Source organism: Emys orbicularis, chromosome 7 (genome assembly GCF_028017835.1).
Source record: "Emys orbicularis isolate rEmyOrb1 chromosome 7, rEmyOrb1.hap1, whole genome shotgun sequence".
Lineage (NCBI taxonomy): Eukaryota > Metazoa > Chordata > Testudines > Emydidae > Emys > Emys orbicularis.
Window position 1 is genome coordinate 17,420,715 of NC_088689.1, and position 14,858 is coordinate 17,435,572.

The 14,858-nt window shown below is 41.2% G+C and overlaps 1 protein-coding gene across 1 annotated transcript in view; it reads left to right on the top strand.

The window, feature by feature from the left end:
• SEC23IP (SEC23 interacting protein) overlaps nucleotides 1–14,858 on the top strand; it is a 44,279-nt gene that overhangs the window by 2,160 nt on the left and 27,261 nt on the right. The window contains exons 2-3 of the mRNA XM_065407182.1: nucleotides 8,967–9,505; nucleotides 10,887–11,103. Of these exons, the coding sequence (XP_065263254.1) occupies nucleotides 8,967–9,505; nucleotides 10,887–11,103 (756 nt within the window). The remainder of the gene's footprint in view (nucleotides 1–8,966; nucleotides 9,506–10,886; nucleotides 11,104–14,858) is intronic.

Consider the following 14,858-nt stretch of genomic DNA (forward strand, 5'->3'; position numbering starts at 1 on the left):
CTTCAGTAGTATATGGATCTTCTGAAAGTGTCATCAATCAAAACTCATTCTTTTCTTTAAAAAATACCCTGGAAATCAATATTTGTAAATTACCTTCATGCAGTGTTGTGATTGGGTTTAAGCGCACTTAGGTTAGAAGATTAAGATTTGGTTCCAACAATACTATAGCTCACTATATTCATTAATGTATTAAAGTGAATACCGTATGTTCAGGAACTACAAAAACCCCACTCTATGAAAGAGAGGTTTGCCCTAGGTATGGTTTAGATGAATTTTATGTATGTGGCAGGCTTGGGCATACTCCGTTAACAGACAACCTAGCGTCCTCTCTTTTTGTTGGAGAGCAGCAAATTCAGGAAAGTAACTGAAATACTTCCCTGATGGATTGTATTTTCTAAGGGACAACCTATCCTAAATTCTCAATTAGTGAGGGACAATTTTCACTCATTGCTATATTTGCTTTCCACAAGCATAACCTTCTATGAGTGATGTACCCGAATATTTAGATGCTAATACTTTAACTGTATTGCTGAATTTATTGACCTTAATTTGGGATACTGCAGATTACGTACTATATGTATCTTATGACTTTCAAACCAAATTTTGTACTTTTGGACAATTTAAGCACTATACCCAGATGTATAGACACTCCTTTCTTAACCTGTGTATTATATAATTTTAACATAAGCTCTAATAAAATTTTTATATTGAAGAGGTCCACACCCTCTCAGCCATCATAAGGAGTTGTGTGAACAAATTGAGGATACACAAAATTCTAAGGTCCTGGCGCATCCACGTGGACAGGCTCTTGCATCTGTGCAATACTTATTGACTTCAGTGCAGCTACACAAAGTTTTCCTCTGAAGCACCAGCCGCTTTTGAGACCCCAGTCATGCAAGTAAATTTGCAGGTGGACCGCAAGCTACTGAACCATTTTGCCTAACAGGGTAAGATTTTTGAAGCTCGCCACCCAGGAATCTAACTAATAATGGGTTTCTAACCCTACAAGCCTGATCAAAGATGCACTTTGTATTTTGCTCTAAAAGTTGGTCAGACACAGATTTCCAGCTGGAATGAATTCCAAAGCAAGGAGTTACTAGTGAGGGTGCATATTACTGGCTGACTTCTGCAAGCTCAACCGTGGGAACTGATGGATACAGCATTTCTGCCCTGCCTGCATGGACCCTTGAACCTATGCATAGTCCTGTTGACATCACAGGGTGTGATGGGTTCCCCCCAGGGTGCCACTTGGAACTAGGGTACCACTGAGCCCTCTGACTCACACTGTGCTGCTGTGACAAGTTGCAAAGCCCTCCAGGCTTGCACTTTCACCAGCATTCACACAGGTAGGGACACAACCAGCTGCAGTCACGTGCAAGGTTCTCTAACCACCAGCCTCCCAGCTTGGGACCCCAGAGCAGTACCGTCCTGCCCTGGTCAAATCTGGCCAGTATATGAGCTTAACACCTGGTCTGCCTCTCCCTCAGTGTGAAAAGGACCATGCACACTTGGGTAACCAAGCTGAGATTTTCCCCAGACATCTTAGTCAAACGCACGCTGGTTTGGATTAAAAGATAAAATAAGTTTATTAACTACAAAAGGATAGATTTTAAGTGATTATAAGTGATCGCAAACAGATCAAAGCAGATTACCTAGTAAATAAACAAAACCGCAAACTGAACTTAACATACTAGGTAGGTAGGATATGAATTAACAAATTCTCACCCTGAGTGATAAATAGGCTGGCAGATTCTTAAGGCACAAGCTGCCTTGGCTTTGCACCTTGGGTTTCCCAGGTTTTCATTCACAGGCTAGAAATCCCTTTAGCCTGGGACCATCACTTCCCCCAGTTCAGTCTTTGTTCCTCAGGTGTTTCCAGGTGTGGTGTTGTAGAGAGAGTGAGGTACCATCATGTCATTTCCCCCTTTTATATTTTCTTCCCACTAGCTGGAAAGCTCTTTTGCTGTGACCTGGGTCAAACATTCCCAGTGTATAGTGCTATCTCTGAGAGGTTTCTGTTGTACACAGTTCCTGGGGTAATCCTTGTGCTTATGTGCATTTCCTCAATTAGCCATAAACATTGTTTGGCCTTTTTACCGTTGTACCTGAAAACCTGCTTATGGGTGTTTTCAACCTCACAACATGTTTCAGTGACACATAACCTAGCTTAACTTCATATACTAGGATAGCATATACAATCCAACCTGATATTAATGTCTTGCAGATTAAGACTTTTAGGGTGATATGTCACATGTACCTTGTGCAAAACATATCCTAATTATATAACAGGGATGAATAAGGGCAAGCCGGGATGTCACACAGGGATCCACGTACACAGAACAGCTTCCGAGTTAGAGCCTTAATTTTCACAGCAAGATATATGAGAGAGGAAATCTTTGAGGTCCTAAACCATCTAGGTTATTATAGTTGGTAATCAACTTCTGGAATTGCAATCAGTGAATTGACAGCTAATGCTGGAAGTAACATTCTCATAGATCTATCACACCCTTAAAGGCCGGCAGTTGTGTTTTGTTGTCCACATCTGAGAGGAAAGGCTATACAGTAGAATCTCTATTTTTATGAGCAGCAGTCTTATGAACAACCAGTTATTCAGAGCATTTTTCCTCACAGGAAAAAAAAAGTATATAACAAAAGTGATATTGATTAAAAACAAGTCAACATCTCTTTATGTTCCATTGCCTTTGATGCATTGGAAATCACTTCGTGGTGGTATGGAGGTCAAGAAAAAAGCAATGCAGTGTGTCATACTGCAACTTTTAAACTGCCTGCTGTAATTCTGAGATGTTAAATTTTACAAACTCCTGAATTAGTTTGTAAATAGGGATTCTACTGAAGTTTCTTGGCCAGCTGCAGATAAAAGAATCTGTGTCCTCATTGGGAGTAGAGATGAGTTCAACAAGATCCCAAGATGGGGCAGTTCTTTTACAATTGCTGAGCAGATGGCCTTGATTGGGGATGTGGCCATGGCTTCTGTTAAACGATGAAGGCTGCAAATGAAAAGGAAATGCGTAGTTAATATGCAGTATAGTTTTATATAAAATATGTGAACAAAATTGAACCTGTGGTCAGTCCCTTTTTCTTTTAACATATTATTTGCATATTATATAAAATGCCAGCCTGTCTTTACACTCCAATGTAGTGTTTAGTAAAGCTAAATGAAAACAATTTTTTGCTTAAAAAACCCCCAAACCTTCCATCAGGAACTTGTTTCCTGTCTTTCATAGAAAGACGTGTTAGGTCTCATATACAGCGCTGTTTGGAAGGAATAATAGTTGGGTGTTTTACTTGTAGGTATTTGGTAAAAAGTTTGAAATGTCTTGTCTTTTCTTCAATATCAGTAATTATTATAGTTCATAAGTCTATATTTTACATGTGACAAGGCAGGGGTGGGCAAGCTATGGCCCGCGGGCAGAATCCAGCCTGTGAGCTGTTTTAAGCTGGCCCACGAGCTGCACAACGCGGCTCAGCCCCACTCTGGCACTGGGTCAGAGGCCGGACCATGTGGCTCGGCCCCGCTCCGGCTGGGACACTGGGTTGGGGCTGCACCACACAGCTCAGCCCCGCTCCTGCCGGGGCACTGGGTCGGGGGCCGCACCACACAGCTCAGCCCCGCTCCTGCCGGGGCACTGGGTCGGGGGGGCACTGGGTCGGGGCCGCACCACGTGGCTTGGCCCCGGTCTGGCCGGGACACTGGGTCGGGGCCGCACCACGCTAGAGATAAATGTTGCTCGGAGCTTGCACCCCGAGCCTCTCCCCATGCCCCAACCCCCTGCCCCAGCCCTGATCCCCCTCCCGCTCTCCAAACCCCTCGATCCCAGCCTGGAGCACCCTCCTGCACCCCAAACCTCTCATCCCCAGCCCCACCCCAGAGCCTGCACCCTCAGCTGGAACCTGCACCCCTTCCCGCACCCCTGCCCCAGCCCTGATCCCCCTCCCGCCCTCCGAGCCCCTCAGTCCCAGCCCAGAGCACCCTCCTACGCCCCAAACTCCCCATCCCCAGAGCTCGCAGCCCCTCCCGCACCCCAACCCCAATTTTGTGAGCATTCATGGCCCGCCATACAATTTCTATTTCCCGATGTGGACCTCAGGCCAAAAAGTTTGCCCACCCCTGTGATAAGGAATTAAAAATATAACCTAGAGATCAAAAATGTAGCAGTTATGGGAGTTTTCAAAGATAAAGTTTCACGTCTACAGACTGCACATAAATAGTGCTTATCTTGGTAATCATAGTTGAGTTCCTGGTTCCTTTTGGCTGGATTGGAAGTTAATATACTGAAATGTGTCACTTCATTGACAATGCTTGTAAAGTGCTAGAGGAAAACAGGAAATTACAGGTGAAACTTTCTAATCTGTACTAGTTACTGGGAAACTCGTGGTTTGAATTTTTCAAGTTAATTTCTTTGCTAACAAACGGATAAAAATTCAAGAGTACAGCATAATGACAAAGGAGACAGACACACAAATTCAGACAGAAGAGATGAAAAACAGAGGAGAAGAGGATGGAAAGAATAGAAACGCATACCTGAAGGTGCCCTGCACCACTTTTTCCATTGAGATTTAGTGATGCTAAATGTAATGGTTAGTTTCAGTAACTAAGGGCCTGGATCTTTTGGTAAACTTCGTTTGGCATAAGTGGGTATTGTCTTATGGTTTGAGAGTAGTATATAAGCATAACTTCGTGACTTACGCCTTAATTAAAAATGCAGTTTGGCCTTCGCCACATAGTGGTTCACATACTTGGTTGGTTTTAATTCCATTTTGGAAGTGCATAATATAATGGACGAAGGTGAGAGAAACTCACAAATGCAGATGAAGTAGCCTGGAACCACAATACATAATGTCACTCTTTTATAAGGGGAAGAAACTCATTTCAGTATAGCCTACCTTAGTGATGGCAATTGTTTGGTTTACCGTGTAGTATTTTAAAAAAAAAAATTATTAGGGCAGCTGCCTTTGAGAACCAGTCTTCTTTCTCTTTGGATTATCAGTGGAGTCCTCTCCATTCCCTCAGTGCTCTATCGTATTGTGACCTTTCTTGGCTGCAAATAGATCTATGTTATTAGAGGTTGCAAACAGTTGCCGATATATGAGCTGCATTCTTGTCTATGGTTGAATGGAGCGGAAGCAAAAGTGGCTTTATGGAATGATTTTTCCTCACAGCCTTGAGGGGGGGAGGGGTCATTTTTAGCTCCCAGTGTAACTTAGAACAGTCTCATTGTTTCTCTAAATTGTGTTGGCTGCTAACAGCCTTCAAGGGGCTGTTCTACGAGCCAGGGATTGCTGAAGTGCAACAATGCTGAGACCATGCCCTACATGTTCTCCACACACGTGAGGGCTAGCTAAGCTGGCTCTGAGGTGTCTGGTAATTCCTCTGTTTTGTGTTGCTGGAGCATTGCAAAGCAGGAGCTATGAGGACGAAGGTCTGGCCTTTGATTTATAATTGTTTTCAGTGTCCTATCTCATAGACCTGGAAGGGACCCTGAAAGGTCATCAAGTCCAGTCCCCTGCCTTCACTAGCAGGACCAAGTACTGATTTTGCCCCAGATCCCTAAGTGGCCCCCTCAAGGATTGAACTCACAACCCTGGGTTTAGCAGGCCAATACTCAAACCACTGAGCAAACCCTTCCCCCTAAAGTTATTATGTACTCACTGTAGGTGAAACTCACATGATGCAGAGGACCAGCACAAGGTTCCATGCTACTTAAGCCCTCTGCTGGGGCTGCCCAGAGTGGGGACTCCTGTACTCCCTTTGTAACATAGCTCTAATTTCTGCACCAGTCTTGCATAGAAGGTTTAAACAGAACTGGGGCCCTCACTGCACTGCACTGATGGGGTGGAGAGATTACAGACCTGCATTCTGTCTCTGTGTTTGGGTGTGGGGGCGAAGAGATTTTGCTTCCCATCTTCTCAAACTCCCACATAAAACCAGATGGCTTAGGCTTTATGCAAATGCAGTCATGCACTGAATGACTTTTACTGGTGAGTTTTGTACACGCTAACTTGTTAGGTGGGAGCCCTTCAGGATTTGTATTTAAGGCAGGGACAGAATGAATTTCTGGCATGGCCTGTTCTAAGGGAATGTCCCTAAATGCTACTTTTGGAGTTGATCTTGAAACTCTACCAATAAGGGGAAAAAGTGGCCTTGGGTTGAAGGTCAATGCCACACAGTGAAGGAGAAGGTAATTAAATTAATGATTCTGTTTGCAGCAGGCAGGGAGATAAGGAAGCTAGAGGCAAGATTTCACAGTCATACTTTATTCTATAACTGGCTACTGTGAGGTTCCTTGTTCTTTCCTCAGAATTAACTGGTATTGGTCACTGTGAGAGATAAGATACTTGAATAGGTGGACCAACTGCCCTGATCTGGTATGGTGGTTACTGTGGTCTTTCACTGTAGGTTCTTTATATACTTACTTGTCCTATAAGTTTTATCTATCTGAGGCATGCTCACATTTATCTCCTGCTTATGTGATGATTCTCACCCTTCCAATTGAGACACACCCTATTTAGAGTTGATGTTGGTTAAGATGGGGCAAGTTGGGGCAAGTCATTGGTGGATCATTCCTGAAAAAACAACAACCTGGCTTTGGACCACAGAAACAGAGTGAAGCTTGGGTACTTGCACAAAGCAGAGTGCATGGGGGCCCTGTTCCCAATGAGAGGTTGCCAGGATGTTGACGTTGATCAGCTGGAAAATGGGAAAAATCTAAAGATCAGGTGGGGTATGGGCATGATAATTCTTCTGATTTTAAAGCCTATCATGCCAGTATCATACCAAGTTCAGGCAGAGGGGCTTCTTCAAAACTGCCAGCCTAACGTACAGGAAACCAGATTGCAAAAATGTCCCTTGTTTTGCTCCTTTTTACCTTCTCTCTTCTTGTTCCTTATGTTGTTCACCCCTCTGCTAAGGCTTCTCTATTAACAAATACTCACCTGAATGTTTGTGTCTCTTCTTTCTCCCACAGCTCTCTCCAACAAATATACCCTGCAGAGTGGTGTCCAGCTTCATCTCTTAGTATTATTGTACTGTTACTTTACAGACTTTTGATATTTAAAAATCAAGGTTTCTCTCACCTTCCTTAGCTATTGCATAGCTTAGTCCAAGGGCGAGTCTAGTACATTGCCATATTTCAGTGGCAAAGGACATATCTGATGCATGGACCTTCTTATTTTAAAATAATCAAATACTCGGAAAAGGCAAGTTCTGGATTTTTATTGGAATAGGGAGTTTTTAGTTGCAGACTATGATGTCCAAAATCCAAAGTATAAGACACCAACGTATATAATATGTGTTAAAGAAATCAAGGAAAGTGTACAAACAGCTAAGGAGCTACCATCAAAGGGGTTGCTCCCTATAGCCAGTGAAGTAAAGGGGATTTAAAAAAAAAAAAAAAAAGTGTGTGTAGCATTTCAGATGAGAACCACACACTATAAAATTGCTTTAGTGGGTTTAGCAGCCTTGCCCTTTCCAAAAAATCAGTCAGAGGCAAGCAAAGACTGCAGCAGAGTAATGAATAATGGTGGGACTAATGTTCTGGTCTGTAGTGCTACTTGAAAGAAAGTTGGGAAACTGGGAGGATTGAGTTCATCACTCCCCAGATTAGGCTATGACTACAGTAGTGTTACAGTTCTTTTTGTAATGAGGCTGTGGCATGCTCATTATGGCTAAATTGTATCTGTGCCATAATGTTTCACAAGACTACCCTATATTGACCTTGTTTCCATGGCCACAGCTACTTAGGCTAGGTCTACACTAAGGGGGGGGGATCGATTTAAGATATGCAAATTCAGCTACGCGAATAGCGTAGCTGAATTCGGCATATCTTATTCGACTTACCCCGCTGTGAGGACGGCGGAAAATCGACCGCCGCGGCTCCCCCGTCGACGGCGCTTACTCCTCCTGACGAGGTGGGAGTAAGCGCGTTGATTCGGGGATCGATTTATCCGTCTAGATGAGACACGATAAATCGATCCCCGAGAGATCGATTTCTACCTGCCGATCCGGGCGGGTAGTGTAGACTAGCCCTTAGCTACCTAATCAAGTTTGCATCTGTGCTTATGGGAAAGTATGGATTGTGTGCACAGAGGCCAAGCAACACCATCAACATTATGTTGAAAGCTGGGAGGATGGAGGACTAGCCAATCAGTTATACAAGCTCTGTTAAGCAACTTTGTCTAATGTAATAAAATAAATGTTATGACCTGGCTGCAGGAAAACAATTGGACATTGGTAGGGGCGTCATGCAGTTAGCAGCAACTTCCATTAATCGAGTATAAACCATGTTGTGGTGTGGACACTAAACATATTTAGAGCCAACCATGTCACTAATTGTTTAGAAACTTGTCTCAAAGTTATGTTGTTGACTTGTGGGAAGGGGAAGCTTTTGCCAAGCTGCTCCAAAATGTTCATGTACTTTGGAACTTGCTTCCCCTTGGAATACGATAGAGTCGGAGTAAGTCATCCTTCCATGCACATCTGTTTATACTGGCTTTTTCTTAGGAGGTAGAATGAGTTCAAATGATCCTCTTTTTGTGGAAGAAAATAAAAGGGAGTGAAGTTCTTATAATCTCTCTTTTTTACTACTTGAATAATTTTTTTTGTATTGTCCAAGTACACCTGGGTTGGTATGATAAGCACGTTGTAAATAAGAGGAATTCAAATCTAAGGCTAACAATCTAGGATTTTTAATTAACTCAGATTGCTTTGTCTGTGTGTTTGTAAAATGGACTATAAAATTAATCAAATGTTTTTGGAGACTTACTACCTTCTACTGCATAGCATGTTTACCCTTCATGAATGTGGTGCCTAAATTCTGCCAAAACACTTAAGATAAGCAAAATATTGGAAATAGTTTATACTATTATAGAACAGTGTCTGGCTATAGAGCAAATGATAAAATTCCTTAGAATAGCTCCATTAACCACTGCTGTATGTTTCATTGCAGATGATTCCACAGATGTTGGAGAAGAAGACAGCTTCTTGGGTCAGACTTCTGCTACTCCTAATCCACCACAGACTTTTAGCTATTTCTCCCAGGTACCTAGTACAAGTGATCCATTTGGAAGCATAGGGCAGCCACCCTTAACAACAGTGACACCACCTGTTGGGCCATCAGCCTTCTCCAAGGCTCTAACTTCTCTCCCACTCTTGCCTGGATCACAAGAGGGGCAGAATGCTTTTGCGGCAAGTGTTCCGAAGTCACAGTCATCTTATAGTGCACCATCTACTTCCCTGGTGGGAATCAGTGCTTATCAGACTCCTCCAGAGAGTTGTCCCCCACTTGCAAACTTTTCTACTCCTCCCCATGGAACGTCGCAGCAAGGATATAACCCGTATCGCCATACCACCTTAAGCAGTAGAGCTAATCCTTACATAACTCCACCGCAGCTGCAGCAGAGTCAGACACCAAGCCAGCTTGTTCAGCCACCACCCTCTGTACCACCTATCCACATGTATCAGACCCCTCCAGGATCATTGTCACCGGTATGCAAATAATCTTTGATTTCTTGGTGTTAATATAGAATTATTTCAGATTGTTCTATTTTAATTATATTTTTCCTTAACCATAGTCTTAATTTTCTCTGTTTTATTTCTGCTTCATGTTACACTTTAACAGAGTAAGAGAATCTTGAGTCCTTTTGCCCTCTGATATCAAAATGTCTTCACTGATCTAGGACCAGTGCTTTGGGAAAGTTTACTGATCTACTAAGTGACATCTTCAAAGCCACATGATTTTAGCAGTTAGACTATGTAACAGATAAAATCCTGAATGCCTGAGTTTCATATGGTGAAAAGCATTAGTTTCTAGCTCTTGTGATTCTCAAGATAGCTTTTTTTAAAATCCTTTGGTTTTGGAAGACAAGCTGGTAGTCAGAATGATTTCAGTTTTAAAGGGATGATGTTAGGTTAAACATGTCTTCTTACATAAATTTTCCTGCCTCTGTTGCTCACTACGGAAAGAGGAATAGAAAGGTATGTGTCTATGAGTATATGTAACATTGCCAAGCTAATGATGCCTGAACAACCGTAACTTTTGGAATTTGAAATATTTTGACTTTTTGGGTGCTTGATCTTGCCACCTCTTCTCACAGTAACATGAGGCTGAAATCTTTGGTCCCCTTGATGGCAATGGGAAAAACTCCTTTTTTGCAGTTTGGGCCTGATCCTGAGAGGTCATCAGAATCCACAACTCCTATGAAGTCTAAACCGAGTTTAGAACCATAGTGCTTCTCAGAATCAGGACTTAAATTTCCTGAGTCACTGGGGTAAGAATCCACTTGTCCAGATTCATTTGCAGGATTGAGGCCACAGATTGTGTGTTCTTTGAACCCAACAAGTACAAGCCACTCACTGAAGTTAGCTGTGAACGCTTGCATTGGTGTATCCATGTCTAAGTGAGCAGCTAACAGAGTATAGATATGTATATAGTGCCCATAGGAAAGAAACTTAAAATAAACATGCTGAGCCTGAATCTTCAAATGTCAAACATTTATTTTAAAACAACTTTTTCAAATGAAGGAAAGCACTTAGGCCATCACAAGTTTGAAACTTCAGCAGTTTTAGTTGATTACTTTTTCTGAGAAAAAGGGTCATACAGTTTTTGCTCTTTTTACTTATCCATCTTTTCTGAGAACAGAAAAAGTCAGATCTTTAACTTGAAATAATATGGATTTTTAAAATACAATCAGGTGGAGATCCTGTATATAAAAGGTGTATGCCAAAAAGTTAATATTTTGGAAAGAGGGGAGCATGTGAGAATGACAAGTGAGAAAAACCTCCTAAATGAAATATAAAATATACTCAATAAACATAATTTGAGACTGAAATACTTGAATCATCTGTAATAAAACTACTGTATTTTCAGTTTCCTCATTCACAGCCGGCACTACCATCACCATCACAACCACTGCAAGCTTCCAGACCTGCAGGTCCACTGGTGCAGGCACCACCTGTTTTGCTACAGAACCAATATGAACCAGTTCAGCCTCATTGGTTTTACTGCAAGGAGGTGGAATACAAGCAAATATGGATGCCATTCAGCATTCTAGATTCTGTAACACTAGAAGAAGTTTATAACTCTGGTAAGCAGTGAAACTTGCTTTACATCTTATTCTTATATTGTGGCTGCTTGCCATTGAATGTGAAGATAAATGCAAGAGTTCTGTGGCTCATTTATAAAGATGAAGAAGGAATGCTGTGAGAATGTTGGGTGTTGGCTTATATTGAGAAGATAAACTTGAACCAATCTTTTCTACTAATCCAGAAGTTTACTAGGTTGGACGTTTGCTACTTGGCATCATTACTATTGAGGCTCACAGGTCTAATATATATGTAACCATCCCACAATAACAAACTTGCTGTGCTGCATTTCTCTGTGATTGTATGCACTATATTTTTTCTTAGCTCTGCCTTACATCTTCATTCTTGTGGGTGGGCAAAACATCAATCTTTTTGGGTTGAAGATCAGGGTGGATTTGATTTACCGTATATACTCGTTCATTAGCCCGTTCGTTTATAAGCTGACCCCCACCCCCCCAAGATGGATAAATAAAAATAGCAAAAACTGTATGACCCTTTCATAAACTGACCCTATATTTCAGGGGTTGGAAAACTTTGGCTCCCAGTGTGTCAGGGTAAGCCGCCGGGTCGGGACGTTTTGTTTACCTGGAGTGTTCACAGGCACGGAGCCCCTCAGCTCCCTGTGCCCGCGGTTTGCCGTTCCCAGCCAATGGGAGCGGCAGACCGCGGCCACAGGGAGCTGAGGGGCTCCGTGCCTGCAAACGCTCCAGGTAAACAAAACAACAATGTATTGGATATTCAGCTCAATGATTGCATAGAGTTTAAAATCATCAAATTTTGGTGTAGTCCCTTTTATAAGCTGACCCTCCGCTCTTTGATGCGTCACTTTTTTACCAAAAACATTCAGCTTATGAACGAGTCTATACAGTAAATCATTTAAATCACTAGTCAGGAAGACTCGATTTAATCATGGATTTCTACATAAAAGTGCATTCTTGTTGGTTGTTATAACCTTAATACATATTCTTCAGAACTCAGAGATAGATGTAGGTTTCATTTTTAGAAGGTACACACTATACATTTTTTTAAGTGATTTATTTTGAAAACTTTTCAGATCAGTTTTACAGCTATATCAGAAAATGAATGATTGTTTGGTTATTTTATTTACGAATGGTAATTGAAGCAGATATTTATGAATTCATTGGGAGGTGAACTATCTCCAATTCAACAGGTTAATCATTAATATTTGGAGGATTTTCTTGCCATGCTGTATTAGGAGGAGAACATCAACAGGCAAACATTTAAATTGTTTTATTTAACTAAAACAACAACGTTATGGGGGGAGGGATAGCTCAGTGGTTTGAGCATTGGCCTGCTAAACCCAGGGTTGTGAGTTCAATCCTTGAGGGAGCCACTTAGGGATCTGGGGCAAAATCAGTACTTGGTCCTGCTAGTGAAGGCAGGGGGCTGGACTTGATGACCTTTCAAGGTCCCTTCCAGTTCTAGGAGATAAGATATCTCCATTAATTTATTTAATTTATAATTTATTTTTTATGTATTTTGGATTTTTTCTTCAACAGCAAACACATAATATTTTAACAAAACAAGCATATGAATTTTTGAATTTAATTAAACATTCAGGTTTTTTTAAAATCAGGTTTGATTTTTGTTAAAATTGTTTTTAACTAAAATAGTTAAATGAAATTAAAAAAACCCCCACAAAAATGAAATTGACTGTGTCAGCCAGGTCAACATGAGAAACTTAAAATATTGGCTTCTGCAGCTAAGTCAGTCGTCTTCACCTTCATTTTCCTGTTTGTTCATAATCTGGAAGAGAAAAACAAGCTTTCTTGCTTTTTCAGGTCCCAAACGATTTCTCAATTTGGAATGAATTAGTCCAAAGGAAGAAAATATTCTTTCTACACTGGCAGAAGCAGCTACTGCTGTTGAAAGTGAGATTATCACTTTTTTAACAGTCTCTGAATCCAAGTGCTTAAGTGACTTCCATCAGTTCATTGGTGTGACTTTCTTTAAAACATCATCAATAAACACATAGTTCTTGAATGGTTCTCATTCCCAAACTGGGTCTTTTTTACGGCCTGCTGCCATTATAGGTTTTCCCTTCTATTGAGAGAATGGTATGGTAGATCTCAGATCAATGAAGGCTACACTCAGAAAGACCAAGCCTTCTGGAATATGCTGCTCAAACAGCATATTCTTTTTTTTCTACTGCCTGTCCCTCCCTTCTCACATTTATCTCCAGACTTCTCCTTGTCCAGATCTATTCCGCCCCCAACAACCTTCTATTCATTGAACTTTTTGAAACTTTGCACTTTTAGGCCTGGTCTACACTACGACTTTAATTCGGATTTAGCTGCTTTAATTCGAATTAACGCTTGACCCGTCCACACAACGAAGCCATTTAATTCGAATTAAAGAGCCCTTTAATTCGATTTCTGTACTCCTCCTCGACAAGAGGAGTAGCGTCAAAATCGGTATTGTTAATCCGAATTAAGGTTAGTGTGGCCGCAATTCGATGTTATTGGCAATTAGATGTTATTGGCTACCCACAATGCAACGCTCTGGAAATCGATGCTACTACGGTAGCTTGGACGCACACCACCGAATTAATGGTGCCTAGTGTGGCCGAATACATTCGAATTTATAAAATCGGTTTCCTAAATTCGAATTATATAAATTCGGATTAATCCCGTAGTGTAGACATACCCTTAGAGAGAGGTAAGGGATTGACTCTGTGTACACAAATTCGCAGATTTGTTATTTCTCACCTCTATGTATTATTTATTTATTTAAAAACATTTTTGCTGTTAACAAGCATGTTATCTTTGGAGACACAAATCCACAGTTTGAGAACTGCAAAACTAAGCATCTCTGATGGTATCTTCTAGACTGAGCACTGAGTCCAATTGGGTAGATAGAAAGATTAACCTAAATAATCTATACAGATGCCCCTGGAATCCCATAAGATTGGAACATATTTACAAAACTTTTCTTAAACATTACATTAATATATTGTCTCATACTATAGAATTAGAATTTATAATCCCTATTCCATGATGAGATATCTCTGAGCTATAATGTATTTTAATAGGTTTTTCCTCAAAAAGCATTTTATCAAAAAAATCCGATTTAAATAAAAAATTCTGATTTTTATTTATTTATTTATTTATTTTTAAATCATTGATTTTTATCTACCCTGTTGAAGATGATAGAGCAGAGAGCATATTGGTCTTTCAGAAAAGAGATGGTTGGTCTAACGATTAACCCTATCCGTCTTGACAGCCATGTCTCTTTAATTTATTTTTTCCAGTAATTGGAGATAAGAAATCGGTCAAGTTTATAATGAGTTATTTTCAAGGATCTGATAGAAACAAATTTATAATGGGAAATGTGGCAAAACATTCCACTCACACTAAAGACCTTTTTATTAGAAAGTAGCAATGCTAGAAGAGTGTGATTTCAAATGGATTTACTTATCTTGATATCTTAGCCTCTACAGGCTGATGGCCCAACTTTATAGGATAGTTATTGATGAAAAATGGAAGTTATTAGCTGATTCTAGGTATGTGTGGGTGAAGATTAGGGTGGAATGGGGTGGTGGTTCTCAGGGCCGGCTCCAGGGTTTTTGCCTCCCCAAGCGGCGGAGGGGGAAAAAAAAAAGCCGCTTTCTTCTTCGGCGGCAATTCAGCGGCAGGTCCTTCCCTCTGAGAGGGACCCGCTGCCAAATTGCCTCCGAAGAGCCCGACTTGCCGCCCCAAGCACCTGCTTGCTGAGCTGTTGCCTGGAGCCGGCCCTG